This window comes from Gekko japonicus, unplaced genomic scaffold (assembly GCF_001447785.1).
Source record: "Gekko japonicus isolate JY-2015 unplaced genomic scaffold, Gekko_japonicus_V1.1 scaffold978, whole genome shotgun sequence".
NCBI lineage: Eukaryota > Metazoa > Chordata > Lepidosauria > Squamata > Gekkonidae > Gekko > Gekko japonicus.
In genome coordinates, this window is record NW_015161980.1 from 517,688 (window position 1) to 539,924 (window position 22,237).

Genomic DNA, 22,237 nt, shown 5'->3' on the forward strand with positions numbered 1-22,237 from the left:
ATTAATTGACGTAACAGTGGTGACAAAATCTCTAGTGGCATTTAGTTGAACTTCCTGGACAGGCAGATGTATTTTGGGTTGCCACTGGCCAAACTGCTCTGACTTTGGAGAGTCAGGACAAGCAGCAAAGCTTGAGGAAGGGGACACAGAACCATGGTTAAAGAAAAGGAGGAGGCTAGAACCTGAGGAAGCAAAGCAGTCCAAATGAAGCATGACATAGAAGCTGTACATAGTTGAGATGAATTAGGAAGGGAGATGCACAGCCAGTATGAAGTACATTTTAGAAATTGTAGAAACAGGATGGGAGTTGCTTAGGTGGTGTTAGCTAAAATACTATTGCAAGGTCTGTGACAGTATCACATTTTCAGGCATTCTCTGTCTCTCATATACTTTAATTGTTTACCCCCTTCCTATAACAATTCCTCATCAGTCTAACAGAGTCATCCCACTCAGGTCTATTCAAGGGGTCTTATTTCCAGGGAAGTGTCCTCAGGATTGGACTATAAAGAGCTCTATTCAAATCCTTAACCACGGAGCTCGCTAATACCTTCTCTTCTTTTAGGTCCCTAGACCAATTTGCCAAACTTTGAGTAAATTATTATTACCCTTCTGACACATGGCTCTTCCCTAGTGATTGTGGCTCCCAAGAACAGGTTGGAGAGGACTGCCTGGGAAGCACCCACACAGCAGCCCTGCCTACATAACACCATGTCATGGCCTCCGCTGGTGCAGGTTAGTCTGATCTCAACAGATTTTGGAAGCTAATCAGGGTCAGCTCTGGTCTGTAGTTGGATGGGATACCATAAAGGAAGCCCAGAGTTGCTATGCAGAGGCGGGCAATGGCAAACAACCTTTGAATGTTTCTTGCCTTGAAAACCCTATAGGGTTACCATGTGTTGGCTATGGAACTAGTTTTAAAATTGTGAGCAGACAGACTTTGTTTTTTTAAAAATAATTATAGAAACTATTCAAATATAATCTCTCTTCCCTTAAGAAAGAAAGACCGACCAGACAAGGTTAGAGAGGAAAAAATATGCAGTTTAGTCTTAAGTAGCACTGATCAATTTCAGCAGAAAATGGGGATTAGGCAGTTGTTCCAAACAATTCATAGAAAAGAAGAGGTGACAAAAGTGGTATTGTGTGTGTGAGCTGAAGGCATTATGCACCAAAAGCAAAAAATGGACTGAGAGAGAAAGATCGAGAGATAGAAAGAGAGCAAGACAGAAACACAGAAAGAGAGAGAGAGAGAGAAAAGGCAAAGTAAGAAAAAGAGAAGAAGACAGAAAAACAGAGAGAGAAAGACAAAGAGAAAAACAGAATGGAAGGAAGGGAGAGGTAGAAAAAAGATGGGGAGAGAGGAGTGAAAGACAGAAATAAAAACGAAAAGAAGGAAAGAAGGAAGATAGAAAGACAGGCAGAAAAACAATAGGAAAGAAGCCATTAGAAGCCTCCCTTTCGCTCCTTCCTGCTTTTAGGTGGTGGTGGAGGAGGCAAAACAGAGCTCTGAAATGACTGCCCGTGCTTTTAAAATGAGCAGTAGCCAGCCGGTGCGGGGGGGGGGGGGGGGGGGGGGGGGGGAAAAACAAACAAGACCATGAGACAGAGCCCTGGGCCAGCCCAAACCTTACCTTCCAGTGCCCTTGACTGGGGGTTGAAAATCGGGGTTTCCCCCGCCCCTAGCGGGGGCTTGGCAAGCCTAACACCAATACTGTAAGGAAGCAGGGAAAAACACACTTTATAAAGTATTGAACCTGTGACAGATAACCTGAGTAGAAATGGCCAGAGAGAGAAATCCCTATACATAACAGGCTCATCCCAAACAAAAGGCTTAGAGGCTGAGAAAATATACCAGTCTCTTCAGGATTAGTACAAACTTTCCAAGCATCTGGATGACCAGATACCTAGAATTTTTCCAGTCCCAGGGGGTCATCCAAGGAAGAGAATTTATAATCAAAACAAGTATGGTGGGGTTGAGTGATCTGTTTTTCAAAAATAAGTAGGACTCTTCTTTGCGTGCACTGAGTAGCTCTTCACCAGGCAGCCCTTTTATATAGGAGGGAATTTAAAAAATCAAACAAACAGTAAGGCCAAGAGGCAGGAAGTACAAATGCAATCATGTAATATTCAGCTCCAGAAAGGCAGAGACTATTCAACAGTTCTGCTAAGGTGTCAACTAGGAACCAATCCTAGTCAAAAGTTGGATTTATTCTGCTGCAAAGAACAAAGCCCAATTCTCTTCAACAAACCATCCTCCCAGGAAACAGATTTTTAAGTGTGTTTGAACATTTAGCAGGCAGCCTTGGGTGGATTTCAAGGAGTTTTTTAATGACCATTTTTTTAAAAAAGTGAGATGCTTCACGAAAACTTACTTCATCTTCTACTTCAATGAGTCCCTGCATTGCACTAAATAAAGATCCATATGCTCCTATTGTCACCAGGATGTCAGTGTATGGGTCGATCTTTCTTCCACAAACCTTTCCATAAACTTGGGACAAGGCCTTCACCAACAGCGGATGTCCCTGTGTGCATTTTTAAAAGATGGGGGGGGGGGGGGGGGGGAGGAGATAGAAAGAGAAACAAATTTAAATTTGCACAACAGGCAACACAGACAACTGAAAATGTGTCATAAATCAGCCACATGCACAGTGGTTACCATATCTGAATTATAAACCCTTAAAGAAGCTGAAGACTATGCCTGAGAACAAGATTCAGATACAATTAGAGGCTATAGCCAGACATCTGACATCATCCTAGAGAAAACCAGGTATACTAAACACATGGAATTCTTTTCTTAACAGATAACATCCCATGGAATGGAAAGTTGTGCAAAATCATAAGTGGTGCATTATGTCCACAGTTAGCCAAAGAGCTTAAAATCTAGGACTGTGTCCGTTTAAAAAAAAATCAATGTTTTAGAAACAAAATCAAAAACACAATACATTCAAGTTACCATTTTGTGGTTCAGGTTAAATTATCCACCTCCTGGTATCTACCATTCTCATGTAACTTCCAGCATGGAAGTTGTTATATTGTGAGCACTGAGCAGTTGTGGATTTGCTGACATTCTCATCTTGCGTGGTATAGTTATTTTAACATGCCCTCTTAGAGTAAAAGGCTTTGCTTTTACTTTTCACTTGTGTTGGTTGCTGGCTGTGTCTGATTATGGTCTAGCAGTGCCCAGACCAGGCCTAGCTTATGTTCTAATAAAGTTCTGTTCTGTTTTGCAACTGGGTGCTGTAGGGTTAATACAGAGGGTATGCTGCATTCCCACCTAGACAGTCATACATAGATATTCTCCAACAGTGGCACACAGGCAATATAACATTTGGCTAGAGTGTTAGGCTTCTGACTCTAGACTGCACAGAACAACCTAGTAAGTGAAGGAGCTACAGAGGCAAAGCAGAATTCTGAATGCGAGACAAAAAACCCCAGCTTGGATGTCAGACTAGGCAAGTCAGTGGATTCAAATTAAAGGCAAATAAGAGCAGCAACTTGCCTGTAAAGGAGTTTTAGAAAGCTGCCATTGTCTTTTTTCATTAAAATGATCAACAATGCGCATAACGTATGAAATCAGGCCTCATTACAAAAAGCCACACTATCCAAGGAAGCATATCTTAAAGTTACCTAATTAAGCCTCATGAAAGATGAAAAACTTCTAACAACAAAAGAATTTGGAATCAATAGCAAACTATCATGGTCAGTCTGTTATACTGAACCGCACCAGGTTTTGTTTGGTTCTCTTAAAGAAAAAATATCTGCATAATGTATACCAGGAGCATACAGTGAGATCAATCCATACTCATTTCATAACCAGGGCTGGAAACCCTACTAGAAACTGAGGTATTGGTTATAAAGATAGCACAGAAAAAGTTAGCAAGATGGCACTGTCGGTGTAGTCGCTCCCTGCCATGTCTTCTGATAAATGTGGTAAAACTGTCTTGTAACTTTTACTAATTGTTCAAACTCTAAAGTATAAAGAAATTGATAAGTGGCTTTTGAAAGTCTGCTGTTCCCCTTTTTAAGCAGATTTTTACTTTCAGTTGGTTTATCTGGGTCCCGGTCACACGTGCAGGAAAACATGGGGGGGAGGCATGGCGATTTGCACCGTTGCAATCTGATGCGCCCCAACGCGATCAGACGTGACAGCGTTGTTTCCATCGGCAGGTGTTTCCGGCGTGCTCCAACCAGGAAGCAGGGACACGAGAGGAGCACGCTGGAGCGATCACACGGAGAGCGTCCGGCTGCAGCCCGTCGCAACCAGTTGATAGTGGATTTTCCCAGGTACTTTTAAACTCTGCTTCTTTGGCAGCCTGCTATGGGTTGCTGACGGGTGCAGGACGCTGGCCAGATGTGTCCGTTTGATTGCGGCAGTAAAATCCGGCCGGCATTTCAGAGTATCCCGTGTAGGGTTGCTAAATTCTTTTTGTCCAGGAGTGGGGGGCTCCCGGCCGGCGTCCTGGGTGTGCGCGCGCGCCGCGTGCACGTCACCCGGAAGTGACGCCGCACGCTGGGGGCGGGGCCACGCCATTTGAGGGGAAAACAAAGAGTTTTCCCCTCAAATGGCATGGCCCCGCCCCCAGCGTGCGGCGTCACTTCCGGGTGACGCGCACGTGGGGGTGAGGTTTTCCCCGGGCCCGATTTTCGTCCCGTCGAAAATCGGGCCGTCAAAGCGGGGGATTCCCCACCCCCCGGGCCAATTTGGGAACCCTAATCCCGTGGAAAATTCTGTGTGTGATTGGGGCCCTGGCTGTTTTAGCTGCTATCTTTGTTTGCCGGCCTTCTGTGTGTTTTCTCCAAGCAGTGAAACTAGATAATTTGTGACAGCTGTGAGATATCTCACTGACTTTCTTCTTGGTATATCCTCTCACGAGTTTTTGAACTTGCTCTCTGGCAGCTTGAAGTTTATAGCTATTGTTATCAATTATCAACTATGGGAAAGAAAAAGCAGACAAGGACCCATTTGGATACATGTTTTCCAACTAACTCTACAAAGCAGCTTTGTATTGATAACCTTCTTGTAATGAAAGAAACAGTAATGTAATCTAATGAAATGAAATGAAAGAAACAGTAAGAAACAGCCAGTTTGGTGTAGTGGTTAAGTGCGCGGACTCTAATCTGGGAGAACCGGGTTTGATTCCCTCCACTTGCACCTAGCTGGATGACCTTGGGCAAGCTGTAGTTCTGGCACAGCTGTTCTTGAAAAAGAGCAGTTTCTGTCAGAGCTCTCTCAGCCCCACCTACCTCCCAGGGGAGGTGGGAGGGAAAGGAGTTTGTAAGCCGCTCTGAGACACCTTTGGGTAGTGAAGGGCGGGGTATAAATCCAATCTCTTCTTCTAAATTGAATCCCTGATTCTTCATCTCTTGTTGGATGTAAAGCTGTGGAGTGTGAGTTTGTGTCTTACTTCTTTCCAGAAGATTATTCTTTGGATCTGCAAGAGGTTTCCAGAGGGAATAAACCAGCCAACTGTTGCCAGCTCCCTCTGATTTGGATAGGAATACTCCTGGTGCTAAGGAACATTTTGGAGACTCTTGTAAGGATTTTTTATTAAAATTCATAGGTGACCATTGCCTTTTTACTGGGGAAACTGCTGTAGCTATCTATCAGCAGCTTAACTGTATTTCTAGTAAACTAAACAAGTTCACCGGTGATTTTGCTGCTCTTAGTAAGAGCACTGTAGCTTTATCTTCTCCCCCCCCCTCTATGACTGGAACTGAGTGCATAAACACCCTAGATGACAACTGTAGCCAAAGGGATGAGTAATGTACAAATTGTTTTTCCAGGGGTGAGAGAGAATGGCCTGAGAAAACCCTTACAATGATCAATGGGTAGGCTACAGAACATTCAAATCACCTCATTTGTTATTTCCTATCAGCTGAATAAAGGACGGTGGGTTAACCAAAGATTCATTCTTTGGTCACTGAGTCAGCTGCTACCAGCGGACATCGACTCTCTTGGCCTTGTGAGTATAGAAGAACTATCACCTGTAAAGCTTGGAACTAGAATTCTTTTGACCTTAGGTGGTCCTGCAATTCCTGTAATGTTTTTCATAATGGATTTTCCTTGAGAAACCAGCTCAGCAACTGATATCTGTCAGTAGCAGTAGGAGGGCAGATTTCCCTTTTTCTGATTTCCCTGCAGCTGCAATGGATGCAGTCCTTCCTCTGTTCGTATCCTACACTGTTGACAACAGAGTTGCTGACTCATTGATTTCCCTTGGCACAACAAACTCCCAAGCCAATTTAGTAAGCCCATGAGCAGGTAACACATCAGCTGGGAAGGGGGGGGGGTCAGCTTTCAGGAGGAACATTTGAAGATCTCTTCAGCTTCAAAAAATTTAAGACATCTTTGCAGAATTTATTATCTAGTGCTGGATCCCTTAACCTTAAGGGAGTGGACAGGACTCATAGACTGCCATCTTCTCCAGGCCCAGCAGGCGGGGTTCTACAAATACCCTTGAAACAGCAATAAAACAGACTCCATCAAGAACTCATTGATATGACCACCACCTTTCTTAAACCAAGTGTGTTGCCCCCAAAAGTAATGCCCACTGCCCAAGGGAAGACTTTAGATGGTAGGGCCCCTATGGACACCTCAGAAATTCCCTTGACAGTTATGGAGCCTTTGTTATCTACTAACATGGAAGGTGATATGGCTGAACCATCTACTCTTAAAACTCTAAGTGATAACTGTCCATCCTCATTTACAGATGATTTGATGGCTTGTCCAGACCTGTTCAAGTTGGAAACCTCTCTATCTAATGCCATATTTTTAAATAAGAGCATAGCAGTCCTCCACAACAGAATATGAAATCCTAGAGAAAAGGTTTGCTATTTTAGGTTTGAAACATGTCACAAGGAAAGACGGATTAGATTTAGAAGAAGGTAGAGCAAAAATTGGTGGAAGGAACATTAACAAACTGAGATAACGTAGATGACACCACTTTACTGGCAGAAAACAGTGAAGACCTGAAACGACTACCGATAAAAGTCAAAGCAGAAAGTGCCAAAGTGGGATTACAGCTGAACATCAAGAAGACAAAAGTAATGACTGCTGCAGAATTATACAACTTTAAGGCTGATAATGAAGAGACTGACATTTTTCAAGATTTTCCATTCCTTGGCTCCATTGTCAACCAAAAGGGAGACTGCAACCAAGAAATCAGAAGGAGACTGAGACTGGGAATGGCAGTCATGAAGGAACTAGAAAAGATCCTTAAGCCGAGGTCCGACATACCTGAGGGACCGCCTTTCCCCGTATATACCCCAGAGAGCACTACAGTCGGGGTCCCAAAATCAGTTGACCCTCCCTGGCCCGAGAGAGGCCAAGCTAGCTATCACCAGGGCCGGAGCCTTTTCAGTGGCAGCCCCTACCTGGTGGAACGAGCTCCCGGAGGAGATCAGGGCCCTGCGGAACCTTTTGCAGTTCCGCAGGGCCTGTAAGACGAAGTTCTTCCGCCAGGCATTTAATTAGGGGCCGCCGCTACTGCAGGCTCCTACTGCAGGCCGCTACAGCAGAGCCTGGCCCGTGGTATTAACATCTAATTGACTAAGAGCAGAAACATCGCAGAACATCTGGGCAGTGGAAATTTATTCCTGTAATATACCATCTAGATTAATTCAATCAGCCGCCAGCACTTTGTATTTATAATGTTTTATTGTATGGTCAAATACTGTGTATTTTAATGTATTTATGCTTTTTATGGAAGCCACCCTGAGCCCGCTTGCGGGGAGGGCAGGGTATAAGTTTGATAAATAAATAAAGTGGAAGGAAGTGTCACTGGAGACCAAGATCAAGATTTACAACTAAGTTTGGCATCTCTTCCGATGTGGAAAATACTGTTTGTTTTGATCTCTGTTTCTCAAGTCATAACCACTTTCTAAAAAGAAGAAGACAAAGAAGAAGGTGCTCCTGATCTACATGCCCTGTTTTGACCATTTTCTTGTTCAATATCAGAGATATTGATGTCACAGATTTGGAAATGCAGGTACTAAATACGGGTTTAAGGTTTGGACCCACTTCTAAATACGATGCATTTCTTACTAGAAAAGACTTTTTCTCATTAATTAAGACAACTCAAACTTAGGGTTTTCTTTGGAGATGATAGTAATAGTATACCATATGAAAAATTTAGAGCAAAATCCACCTTTAATCCCAGCCTCCTTGAACCATCTATACAGATCTTTGAAAGACTTGTACTTAAAGGGATAGAGTAGGGCTGTCTAACTCATTTGTTATGGGGGCCAGATTTGACATAAATGAGACCTTGTTGGGCCGGGCCATGTGTGTCATAAAATGTAATGCCAGGTAGCGGAGACATAGACTTTATAAAGGACAGAAACACAAAGGGCTTTTTTTTACTTAAAATAAAAACATACTTAAAACATTAGCACTCTTGCAATATTTTGTTTATTTAACAGTGTCTGGTAACTGACACCTCTTGCTCTGAATTACTGCATCAAAATGTCTGTGCTGTTACAATCTTGAGTATGCTGTTCAGGTGTGTATCTGTAAGCTGCAAACCTACAATGACCCAGCAGCAGCAGAACTGGAAGAAGAAGCAGAAGACAGCCAGTTCCACAGAGGGCCTGATAGAAGCCCTCTGGGGGACTCATCCAGCCCCCGGGCCACATGTTTGACACCCCTGGGATAGAGGATATGGAAACTAAACAACATTTTAAGGGACATAATTTGACCTTGTCTGAAAAACAAGCCTTGTTTACTCTTGCTGCAGATTCTAATATTATCATTAAGGAGGCAGACAAGAGTGGGGTATTGTAGTCATGGATAAAATAAACTATATTACAATGGTGGGAACACTATTTAATAATACTAACCATTATTCAAGACCCAACTATGCATATCTAGAGGCTAATAAGAATTACAATTATGGAAGCTTTCAATATGAATTATATTAATGAATCAACTTATACGTTTCTTACAGTAGAATATCCTAGAGTCCCTGTATTTTGTGCACTGCCAAAAATACATAAACCGGGCAACCCACCCCCTGCTCGCCCTATATTCTCTAGTGTGGGCTCAGTTCTAGAGCCTTTAGCTCAATTTTTGGAACACCAGTTTGGTCACAAAAATATAATCTTATATAAATGACACAACTCACTTTATACAGTTAATTGAGGGCTTGACAGTTTCTAAGGAGACAGTCTTAGTGACTCGATGTCACAGCTTATACACGAGCATCTCTCATGATGAGGTAAGGGATAAATAAATGTCATGATCAGACCCTGCCAACTTTTTTTGCTTGACCTAATTTAGGAACATAACTACTTTAGGTTTGACCAATATTTTAATGTCCGGAAATGTGGCATTGCAATGGGAAGCCCAGCAGCTCCCACGCTGGCTAACTTATACATGCAGGCTTTTGAAAATGAACATATTCTTTCTGAGAGGAGCAATCCTTATGTGACCAATATTAAACTGTTTAAACGGTTTATAGATGACATTTTAATTTTGTTTACAGATTCCAGTTGATGGATTCTTTTTTCAAATGGATACGTTACATTACTTTACAAAATTTGACATTCATTATAATAATCACACGATTAATTTTCTTGACACGCCAGTATATGTAAATGAAAAAAATAAACTGGCGGTCAAAACTTACCATAAACAAACTGATAAAAATTCATATATTTTTTTATTCTTACCACTCATATCATTTAAGGTCTAATTTACTATATAGCCAGTTTTTAAGAGCAAAAAGGAATTCATCTTCTGTGCATGATTATAGCGTGGAGGCAAGAGCTTTAGAAAAGCAATTTAGAGCAAGGTGTTATCCATAATCTGTTATAAATAATGCTAGAAGGAAAGCTGATCAGGTGGAGAGAAAGCAACTTTTACAATATAGGGAGAAACTGGCTCGTAATACTATGGCTTGTGCCTTTCAATATTCCTATTTGGCTAACAATATTAAACTGCAGCAGGTCTTCAGACACTTTTATTGCATTTAAGCAAGAAGAATAGACTGTTTGGATTTATGTGCATACCTTGTTATCAGCACCTGTGAGCGCAATGACTGTTATGTTTAGCTGTATCTCAGTGTTGAAGTAAGATATGTCATAAGCACATATGATTATATTTGGTAACATTGTTTTGGGTTGTGGACCACCAACTCGTTATAGATGTTTATTTGTAATGTAAGCACTTACTTAATATATCCTATACTCAGACATTTCAAGTGCATTTAATCTTTGATGGTCTTCCCTTTGGCATTTTTCTGCTGTTTTCTAGTGAATTTATGAAGCAGGACAATGGATAATATATAAATATAAATGAATATAATATAAATATAAATGAGTATATGAATATAAAGAAGTTCAGGATTCACCTTCATCTTCAGCCATCTTTGGGTGGCACTGGGCAAGTCACTACCCACCAGCATTCCCTCTAAGCTGAGTTAGTGTGAGCCAGCTCATAGTTTTTTAGCCTCTAACTCAAATGTTTTTTGGCTCCAGAGCAAACTAATGTATGCAGTAGCCAAATCGCTTCCTCACAACTTTAATGCCAGTAGATCACAAAGTAGAATTTTGGCTCACAAGACTCCACAGCTTAGAGGGAGCATTGCTACCCACGGCATCCAGATGCAGTTCTCAGAAGAAGAAATAGGTAGGAATTGCAAAGCACCCTGGTATGCTGAAAAATGTGTCAGCAATTAGCAATCTTGCATCAGGAAATTACAACCAATTACATTTTCAATTCATCTGGCCAATTGCATTGTCTTCTTTAGACCACATTAACACCTTTACAGTTTGAAGCAATAAAATCAGAAGCCACATTTCTATTCTTCTTTTTTTTAACAATTTTTATTGAGCTTTTTTACATATAGGAAAAACAAACATATACATAAACCACCACCCACCACCATACAACTCTATTACCACTATTTTTCTTCCCATGTCCCTTTAATCATGTTAATGATTAACCACATGATCTATAGAATCTCTCTATCCTCACAATCACCAGCTAACCCTTTCTATTATACACACCTGATCTAAATTAATTTCCATTCATATATTTCTGCCTAGATTACATATTTCAAATCTTTTATTCTGCTAGAATATTCATTAACCAATTGAGTTAATTAAGAAATTCATACGACTGTTATATTTAATCAGTGTCTATCCACATAATCTATTTCCCCTTAGATCTATTACAAATCATCCCAAACCCAAAACTTTTAACAATCACTTCCCTCTCTTTCAGGTTTCAGGTTTCAATACTCTCCTAATTGACAGGCTTATATTTTTATCTCCAGAATAAACCTATAATCATAAAAGAAACAATAAATAATATATTCCTGTTTAAACTAATTTTAAGAAATATTCATCTTCTGTTATATTTCTATTCTCTCCCCATACACTAGAGCCATCATTAACCTACAATCTGACAATATCATTCCATGAAGTGACATGAAGTGACCGTATAGTCTATTTCATTTCCACCTTTCTACTTAATATTCCTCTTAGACTTATATTAAAGCTGCAAACCCATATTATACATTTCTATTCATCCTCCTTACAATTATACTATTCTTTAGCTTTGCCCATAGCTTGCCTCAATATCCTGCAGCCAATCATTATCCCTCCTAGTAATGACATTTTGTTGTAATTTTTTTTCTTTCCCCTTAAACTTATATTAAAGCAGCAAACCCATATTACACATTTCCGTTTATCCTCCTTACAATTATACTATCCCTTAAGTTTGCCTATGGCTTGCATCAATATCCTGCAGCCACTCATTATCACTCCTAGTAATGGCATTTTGCTGTAGTTCTTTTCTGCTTTGGTTTTTCCTGTTTTCAATTGAATGTCATTGGTCTTTGTACACTTTATCTCTTCCCTGGTCTCTTATATCCCAGTTCAACTGTTTAATGTTAAGGTTTTTGGCTTCCTTAAAGCCTTTCTTCCGCTTTTTTCTCCTTTTTCTCCTTTTCTCATTCTTTTTTCCTCTGCGTGTAGGGTTTAACAGATGAGTTTTTCCATCCACTCCTATTTTCTTGCTTTCACCTTCTTCCATCCTCTTCGGTCTGCCCACCTCATGTAACTCTTCTTCTATGAACACACGTTGAATATCACGCTGCTCTCTCTCTTGGTTTATTTGTTGCATTTCAGTCCTCTCTTGTGTCTCTTTTATTTGATCTGTATTATTCTCCTCCTTATTAGATAAGCACTGTGAATTCCTCAAGAGTTTATCCCATACTAGGTCCAATGCTTTCTTTGTTTCTTCTTGCACGGTTTTTTGAAAATGTTCGGACCTGCGTTCCCGTATTATTGTATCCTGTATTTCCTTACAAACTGGAGCAGTCTCCATTTTCTACACACTCTTCAGTCAACTCTTAGCAATTAGACCATATATATTTCAGTAGTCCTCTTAATGTTCTAGTAAAGTTTTCCAGAAAAGTTAATCCTGCTTCTAGCAGAAATTGCTTCTTACCCCATCAATGCTCTTCACACTCGGTTCCCGGAAGCTTTTCACGGCCGGTTTTGTTACCCATGGGGAGGATCCGCAAGAAAAGGGTATTTATAAGTCCTTCTATTTCGGTCAGGTTGTGCGCTATCGGTACTCTTCACCAAGACATGGAAAGTTTCTTTCAGCGTAGAAAAAAGAAAAATGTTAAAAGCACAGCTGGCAGCTACTTGTCGGGAAACATGGCCACCATGTTCCCGGTCTTCATGGCGCTCCCGCTTCGAGGCACGCCGGTCTCCCCCCTGTCCTTGCCAGGGAACCGGGAGGGGCCGGGAAGCCTCATGCACTTGGTCTCCCTCCAGGAGAACCAAGCAGAGCCACCCCCGAACCTCGGGGGGCTCCGAAAAGAGCGCGCAAGAGCTGGGCGTCCCGGGAGCTCCCGAGAGGCACGCCCGTCGCAGTGCCACACTGCCGGAAGTTCCGGGAGCTCCCGAGAGGCACGCCCGTCGCAGCACCGCACCGCCGGAAGTCCACCACATTTCTATTCTTCTTGACCTTCTTCATGACCCTGAAATTAGCATAGATGTGTTGTGCTGTAAAATAAAAGTTGCTATGGAACAGCTGTCTTTAAAAAGGAATCTACACTTGACATATGGAGCATCAGAATTCACACCCAGAAAGGAGCATGCAAGCATTCTAAAACATAGCCAGGCAAGCTCAGAAACATAAAATGTACTCACAAAACCACGTGTATATTGGTTTAACCTATTCACAAAGGCTACTTTTGCCAACTCTTCTTTTAAGTAGTTAGGAGGCGATATATCAGGAAGGCCTTGTCCGAGATTAACAACTGAGGGATCTGCAGCTAAGCTGGTAAATTCCACCCTATGAAAGGAAAACAGAACTATATTATACTTTGGCTCAATAGTGTTTTTTTTAGTTTATACTTTTTAAAAAAGTTCTATCAGCAAGGCTTGTTTGTGTTTAATCCAGTGATCATCAGTTGTTCATCTCAACACGCTTAGTATATTTTGTTCAATTTTTCTATGCTTTCTACTTTTCCAAAATGCATGTAAACCTCTGATTTCTCTCTTATAAGAAATAGCTTTTACATTTTGAATACTAGCCTAAATCTTTAAAGTTGTTCCACTTTGCCTAACTATGTTAAAATCATTCTAACTTTGTTCCTGAGCCCCATTAATGGCGGAAGGAGACTTGTCATATAGGAAGCTCAGGGAGTAATCCTACAGTGGTGTATTAGCTTACTCCAAGGAAAATGTCCTTAAGACTGTAGTTACAGTAGGCAGCCAGTTGCTGAAAAAGAATCTGGTGGTGACAGCTTATGGTTTTGTAGGCTTTTTGTCCCATGGATGGGCCAAGGAGAGTTTGGGAATGCAGACATTTAAGCTGAAAGGCACTCTGGGACCTTTGTTACCAGGGCACTACAGAACTAGATTCTGAGGCAACCTGACAGCACTAAAGAATTTCCTTTGGAAACTTGGGGGACAGAGGTGAGGGACTGAAAATAAGGTTGCCATCTTTTATAGCGATACCTGTAACTCTGCCTTCAAGAGTAGCATAATGTGCAAAACATTAGCAGGGAATCACCTTTACCACCATGTTATTAAAAAAAAAACCCTTCACACTCAATTTCTATGCATCAAAGTGTTAGGAAGGGAGTCTAAAAAGATATAAAAAAACCCCCCCCCCCCCCGCTCAGCTACCAATCCTCAGTAAACACCACACAAACCGGTCTTCAAAATGTAGGCACTTTCCATCATTTATGCATTCACTCCTTATTCATTTTCATTAATCATTCATTGTTACTTACCATACATTACTGTCAAGCCCTTCAATTCGTTTTGCATTTTTATGTCTGAAGGCCATAGTCTACATACAAAATAAAGAGAACAGAGGATTTTTAACAGAATCACACAGTATCCTAGTGTTAGACTGTGTGGTAATAAGTGTTGTTTTCTCTACATAGCAGACTACCATGGATACAGATAATACATGTACAATCCAATATAAAACAGAACTGTTTCAGCACATGCATGACAATAACAAAAAGAAAACAATGGATTGGATCCCAAACACCATGACAATCAGGTACTTGCAGAAAGAGATCTTCTCCGCCATCTCCCACTGTCAAATATGACCCCCAAAAATCCAGTGCTGAGGGTCCATTAGATTCCTGTGGACAAAATGCAAGATGACACTCTGGACTCCAGTGGGGGGGGGGCGGGTGACTGCACCCTATTCCCTCTCTGGAGCCCCTGTGCTTCATGGATTTTGTCCACAAGGGTATTCTCCATCAGATGAAGACAAATCAAGCCTGAACTCTCCCTAGAAGCTAAAATGACTATCCTGAAGCTACTGTATTTTAGTCACATTATGAGAAGACTCACTAAAAATACAAGCATGCTAGGGGGCAAAATGAAGGAAGCAGGAAAAAAGGAAGACCCAACATGAGATGGATTGACTCAGTCAAGGAAACCACAGCCCTCAGTTTGCAAGTCCTGAGCAAGGCTGTTAATGACAAGACATTTTGAAGGTTATTAATTCATAGGGTCACCATAAGTCAGAAATGACTTAATGGCACTTAACACACACAGAATTTACTTCTGAGTAAATACACACAGGGTCATCCTCTTAATGCTGCAAAACATATGGCCTGATCATACATTTACTTTGAATAAGTAACATAAATCAACCAGCCAAATAACACATACAAGAGATTCCTCTTCAGCTATGGCTGTTGTGATGGTGTCTCTTCAATAGTTTTAAGAATATCAAGAAACAACACAATTTTGCCCACTTTAGTACCACTGCTTCCTTCTTTCTTTAGAACCTTAGCAGTGTAAATTACAATTTCCTCAAAGAGATCAAAACAAACAGGCATTCTCATTTCTAATTCTGTTAAGTTTTGGCTTTGTTGGGTCAATAACTTGAGCAGGTTTCTATAGGGATGGCGTATATATTTTCTAAATCAGTCAACTTAGTACTTTTTTGCACCAGTACAGCGAGCTCAATAATATATGCACTGCATTCCCCAATATGCTGCTGCTATATGTCAGAAGATCTTCAGGAACAGCATGGAGCATGAAGTGGGCAAGGGGTCTGCAGTGGAAGAGGGAACCTGAAAAAGTTCCCCCTTCCACAAGTGGAAGAAAAGTTTGGATTCAGCTCAGAATTTTCATAATAGAACACTGAAAAACTGACTTTAAGAATTATGCCGTATGACCTCCTGCACATTCAATGAGTTGTAAGAAAGGGGGGGAGGAGAGCCTGCTCAGTGAAGACAACTTATAAACCGAAGGTCAACTTTTAAGTTGCATTTTCTCATTACAATATTATCCAGGCATTTCAGAGAATGGCTGGCCAATTATTAACAATTCAATGGAAAATTATGCCCTAGACTAGAGCTGCAATTAGATTCCAAGAAAAAGTGACAGTTAAAAGCAAAGTATTGATTTGCTTTAAGCACTTCAACAGTTGTTGAAAGTAGCATTCTGGGCAGCAGCACTGACTCCTTATGAGATAAACTCAACGAGCCTTCAATCTCAAACAAACTGGGAATCACAACTCTGTAAAATTTAATCAGGCAGGCAGTAATAAGAGCCAGCGACTGAAGTATTCACATCATAAAATACAATCCATAGCACTATCAGTATTTGTTCTTCAGCATCCAAGCAAACAGCCTGATCAGTTCCACTGCAGGTTTTCAGCAGGCCAGACTTTATTTTCTTATGGAGGGGGAAAAAGTGCTGAGCCATGTAAAAGTTATTTATTTTATTATGTATTTACAAAATTTGTATCCCACTCTTCTGCTCTTACAAGGTGGTGGTGGTTGTTCTTGTTCTAATTAAGCTGGGCTTCAATCTGTTCTGCTGTGCAGTTTATTTTATTCTAATTCTTCTTACATCCATTTCAATTGGAAGAAAACTGATCTACCAAAAGAATTCTACACACAGACACAAGTGTCTACCTGCTGGGGCTTGCCAAGAGGTCTGGAGAAAATGCCCTATCTGTTTAATAGAGGTCTTTTGTGTGGAAATGGGTAGCTTTTCATAGCACAGAGGTAATTAACATCACTTGGCAAATAACATTCCATTAAACCTGTGTTGAAGGGGCAGGACTTTTTCTCCAGGTTGTTGCCAATGTTACTGCCTGCTCCCAGTCAGTAGTTTAAGCAGAAAAGTCCTGACTAAATTGTAGCATAATGACTAAACATGTGCTATGAAGGAGGAAACAACAGATGCAGTAAAGAAAAAAAAAACCTGGGATAATTATGAACTACTTTGCCGCAGAGCATCTCTACAGACTATGACAACTAAGCAAAAATTCCAATAGTAAAATCTGGGACTCCCCATCCATTCCAGGTGTTAAAATTGCTTCACACTATCAGTGAATAGTCTTTGTATTTTTCATGATTAGATTTGAATTTTGCCCAATCACATTTAATCCTGTATTTAGTGCAGTTTGTGGCCCCTTGTTTGTTTTTCTCATCCTGACCAACATAAAATGTCAGCATAATGAGGATCTGCTTGTTATATCTGCAGAAGTAGGCCCTGGTCCATAAAAGCTTATACTGGAACAGGATTGTGTTAGTCTTTAATGTGCCACAAGACTCATGTTTATTTTGCTGCAACACAGTGTCATGGTTAGCCCTTTCCTATGGCACTTCAGAGATGAATAAACACATTGTGGCATTAGCTTTCATGGGCTAGAAACCACTTTGTCAGATAACAGAATCAAGTACTCCACTAGTGTTGCCCTGAATGAAGCAAATGTAGATAGCTATACTGGTCCTGCTACTAAGCTTGTTATTTTAACTTTTGGTCTGTGTCAACAACATTCTACTGACACCATTATATATCACAGCTATAACAGATGTGACAAGAAGAGAAACAAAGTGAAGGGGATTCTAGATTGTACAAACATTTTCAGCCAAGAAGGGAAATGCACTTTGCAGTGGCTAAAGAGAAAAATGAGTGCCTTCAATAGATATCAAGTCTGAATGCAGGATGATTTCCATTAGCATATCTCACACACAAACAACAAGAAACATGTATAATCCCACAAACTATATAGAGATATAATACGTACTGGAGAGGTTGAAAACCTGACATATCTCGAAGGATAAATAATCTTCAGTAGTGATGCTCTAATGCCAAAGCAGTAGAAATATTGCTGAGCAAAGAACATACCTGTATGACAATAAGTTTTAAGGGTATGAAATGACTACACAGAGACAAGCTTTCTCTAACAGCACAGAAGTCTGTAACTATAATTGTTTTTCCAAGGTATCTTATTAGCAAAAATTGTTTATGTTCAGAATGTTTCCTTCATAAATAAACTAACTTTGGACTACTCGTCTCAGTGATTAGTTACCTGACAGTAAAAGTGAATAGGCAGACTCAAAAAATTAAGGTGAGAACTGGGTTCAAGAAAGGTAGTTTTCTAAAGCACGTCACAGTCAGAAGAATGTAGACAATCTGTTAATTCAATTAAGACCAAGAAAACTAGCGACATTAGAAAACAGCAGTGCTTCATGATACCCAGTGAAAAGAAGCATACAGGTAATTTGAAAACTGTGATAACAAATCCCAAACACATATAAGCCAATACAGTCTGAGTTGACACGAAACAGATCCCAGAGTCAGAGGGACTAGTTTACAGAAAGTATTTCCATGTGTTGCGGCAGTGAATAAAGCAAATTTGATGGTAGGAATTATTAGGATAGGGCTTAAAAATATACTTTTAACCTAGGATATCCAGTTCCAGTAACTCTTCCGATAAAGTAAATCATAGAGATGGAATAAAAAAGGGTTCAAGACAGTGCAATCCTATATAGAGTTTGTCCACAGAAGGTACGGAGAAGTGTTGTGCTCATCAGCACACAATACACTTACTGTGTATTACTGAGGCAATCCTTGCCAATCATTTACACAGAATAGAATCCATGCTTTATTAACCATTTTATTTACTACTAAGCAAGCGAGATCATGTATGGCTGACAAAAGCCACCCAACCCCCTGCCTAGCTATGGAGGGGGGTTCTTCAGGTATACAGAAAGACAGGAATGTATAAGTTAACCAAAAGGGGGACCTTTTCTTTTTAAAAAGTCCGATGAGGACTTAATATGCACCAGAAGGGACAGTGGGTGTTTCAAGGTGGGAACCACCTGCCAACCACAAGCCCCTGGAAGAGGGCAGGTACCATAATGGGTAACAGTGCTCAGAAGAGCCACAGATGGCATGCCACAGAACCACATGTGGTTCCTGAGCTGCTGAGTATCACTGGTTTAAACATTACAGCTGTCTTGTAGAGATCCCAAAACACATTTCCATGCAGAAATGCTCCATGGAGTGAAAACCCTGAAAGCATGTTAAGGTATGAACTGCTTTAACTTGGGTTGATACCTACATTTTGTAACAGAAATAAAGATTAAATCTGTAGCCCTTCTATTTAACCCTGATTCTGTGAAACTGAGGAATGTGTGCAATAACATGTCAACACAAACCAATAGCACTGGTACATTTAAAATCCACCATCTTCCACCACTTTTTTCCTTAAATCTTGTTGGTACTTTGTGGATGCACACTTAGAATTACTAAGCACCTCATCAGAGGCCAGGGATGCAAGGCTGAACCCTTCTGACCCTCATTGGGGCTAGGGGAAGAGGTGCCCTCACTGGCTTTTGCTCCTTGCTCCAGGTTTTGCTTCCCGTGTCTTTCTGTATTGCTAAAGTTGAGAAGAGACTGTAGTTTCCCCTGCGTCAAAAGGATATCATCTTGTCAGAGGTGTGAACCTCTTGATGAGAGCACAAAGGTTTTTGTCCAAGGATGCACAGCTGAGGCTCAGCCATTGCACACAATGAATGGAAGAAGGTCCCCCACTATTGGGAGAGGGAAAGCTAAACCAGTTACATACCTGGAAACCAGGAGCAGTATGAACATAGAACAACACATGTTGGACAGTAACATCAATGCATCATTACTGTAGCATGGACTGCTGTATGGCTTCTCTGTGGACCAGCATGTTGAAAGGGGGGGAGAGTTCTTAGTGGTTCTGGGGGCAATATTTATCAGGAGCAGGATGTATGATGAATGTACTATTCAATGCCGATGGGAGCTGATAGATATGGAGGTGGGATCATTCAAAGGTGGCCAGTATCTGGCAAGGATGCTTGTTGCCTATCTTACATCCATAGCATCCCAAGAGTTGATGATTCTAGGGTCCCTTTTTCTCCCACCTCTACTCTAATACTGTGCAATACCAGATCAGTGAGGCACAAAACAGCATGTCTCTCCCGGATGTTCCTGAAAGAAGAAATTAATCTGGCTTGCATAACAGAGATGTATTTGGAAGAAAGTGACATGGTGTGCCTGTCCCACCTAACCTTCTGGTTATGTGGTCCTCCACCAACCCTGCACAGATGGCCAGGGGTTGCTATTGACTTCCATGAGTCCTTCAACTTTTACAGACGCCTGGTATAAATTATAGCTGGCATTGACTATATGCTCTTTATGTTGGGGGCTAAGGATAGGTTAGTTAGATTTGAGTCCAGTAACATCTTAGAGACCAACAAGAGTTTCAATGTATAAGCTTTCGAGACCCAATGCTCCCTTTGTAAGACATGAGTAGAAACAGAGATCTGTGAGTCCTTTTATTCTAGTGAGAAGGATGTTGTAAAGAATGCTTGTCAAGGCATTCTGCTTGTTTGTGAGCTGTCTAGTGGATAGACTGAGGAATGTGTGCAATAACATGTCAACACAAACCAATAGCACTGGTACATTTAAAATCCACCATCTTCCACCACTTTTTTCCTTAAATCTTGTTGGTACTTTGTGGATGCACACTTAGAATTACTAAGAATGCTTGTCAAGGCATTCTGCTTGTTTACCAGCTGTCTAGATCCCCAGAGGGCACCCTCTCTGAGTTGGCAGAAGTGTTCTCAGATGTGGTGCTAGAAATACTTATATTATTCGGGGGTGCCTTCAAAATTCACGCTGAATGCTCCAGCCCAGAGTTCAGCCTCTGTGGCTGCCCTGGGCCTCTTTCAAATAACGACACACCCATCACATGAAAGAGGCCCCACTTAATCTTTTGCAGTAAACCTTTGAGGACAAATCTTATTTTGGGGTTGGAGATTCAGCCTGTACCACTGTTTGGCCCCATCTACTGAAGGCAAGGGTGAATATGGCACCAAAAGATTAATACAGCACCAAAAGGGGTGGCTCATTTAAAATGGTCCACCTGTGGAGGCTTATGGATCCTTCTGGGTCCCATAATCCTCAGGGGGAGAGGGGAGGTTTCCAAACACATGCTCTGTTGAGGCTGCAGTAAGAGCTTGGAATCTGAAACACCTCAAAGCTATTGATGGCTCCCCATCAACTTCTTCCACCCTTGGGGCAGAAGCCAGCCCCACGGTTTACCCCAGAGCTGGGTGACCTAAAGAGCATGGAAGATATTTTGAAAGATGGTAGAAAATTAGCACTGAATCTGACAGGGCATGCTATGGAGTCCACTGGAAGACCTATAAAGCAGTGGCAAAAGAGTTATTTTTCTGCAACCATTACAGCAGCTAGTTCAGGAACATCCCAACTATTTAAGGTATCTTGACATATGCTGACTCCTAAATCTAAACCGTTACTGCCTCAGGAACAGACAATTAGCCGTGGCAACTTTGCAAAGCTTTTTGCTGATAAAATAACACGAACATGTTCTGATCTGGATGCCAACAATAATATAGGCCAGGCACAAGAAATGCCTAATACATCAATTAGTCTACCTTATGGACCATTTTGCCCAGTTACTGTAATGAATCCGACAGGATCCTGGCATCTGTAAAGGCCACCACTTGTGCACTGGACCCTTGCCCATCTTGGCTGCTAAAATCAGGTAAGGACCACATTAATGAGTCTTGATACTACCATAAATCAGTCACCAACTCAGAGTACCTTCCCTCAGCCACTCAAAGAGGTGGGTATCTATCCACTACTTTAAAAACTATCTCTACACAAGAATCATGTGGCCAATTCCTGCCCAATCTCTAATCTGCCCTTTCTAGGCAAAGTGATTGTGAGAGCAGTAGCAGACCAACCCCAGGTCTTCTTGGATAACTTATCTGCTCTGGACCTTTTTCAGTGTAGTTTCGGGCCAGGTATGGGACAGAGATTGCTCTGATCACTTTAGTTGATTACTTCGGTCTGCTTCCTTTGATACAGTAGTAGATATCAGGGGATGTGCCTTGAACTGGTTTAAATCATTCCTCATGGATCAGGCTCAAGGGTTGCCACTGGAGACAAGTGATCTTCAGCGTGGAATCTGACTGGTGGGGTTCCACTAGGCACAATCTTATCCCCAAAGTTATTCAATCTCTATGTAAAGCCTTTGCATGTGTGTAAAGTACCATGAAGTTGCAGCCAACTTATGGTGACACCATAGGGTTTTCAAAGCAAGTGAGTAAGCAGAGATAGCTTGTCACTGCCTTACTCTACAAAGTCTTCCTTGGTGGTCTCCTATCCAAGTACCAGTCCTGCTTAGCTTCCGACATCCTATGAGATCAGGCAATTCTATCCCATTCCACATCCTCTATAAAGCCTTTAGGCAAAATCATTTGTAACTTTGGAATTGGACATGGCACCTAGATCCCCCCCCCCATTTATTCAAACCCTCTGGTGATGTGGTAGAGGACTTGAGCCACTCCCTAACTGCTGTGGTCAAATGGCTGAAATAGAACAAATTGAAATTAACCCAGACAAGGTAGATGTGGTGCTGGATGGAAAGGTGGAGATCTTAAAGAAC

At 41.3% G+C, this 22,237-nt stretch overlaps 1 protein-coding gene across 2 annotated transcripts in view; it reads right to left on the bottom strand.

The window, feature by feature from the left end:
• Positions 1-22,237, bottom strand: part of CCBL2 (cysteine conjugate-beta lyase 2) — a 52,720-nt gene that overhangs the window by 27,513 nt on the left and 2,970 nt on the right. Inside the window, exons 1-4 of one of the 2 annotated variants that reach the window (XM_015429778.1) lie at positions 17,534-17,611; positions 14,256-14,314; positions 13,165-13,309; positions 2,370-2,519 (exon numbers count right to left, since the gene is read on the bottom strand). In XM_015429778.1, coding sequence (XP_015285264.1) covers positions 2,370-2,519; positions 13,165-13,309; positions 14,256-14,311 — 351 coding nt within the window. In that variant the 5' untranslated portion in view covers positions 14,312-14,314; positions 17,534-17,611. Of the gene's footprint in view, positions 1-2,369; positions 2,520-13,164; positions 13,310-14,255; positions 14,315-17,533; positions 17,612-22,237 lie in introns of those variants that run through there. The other variant, XM_015429777.1, reaches the window with a different exon arrangement.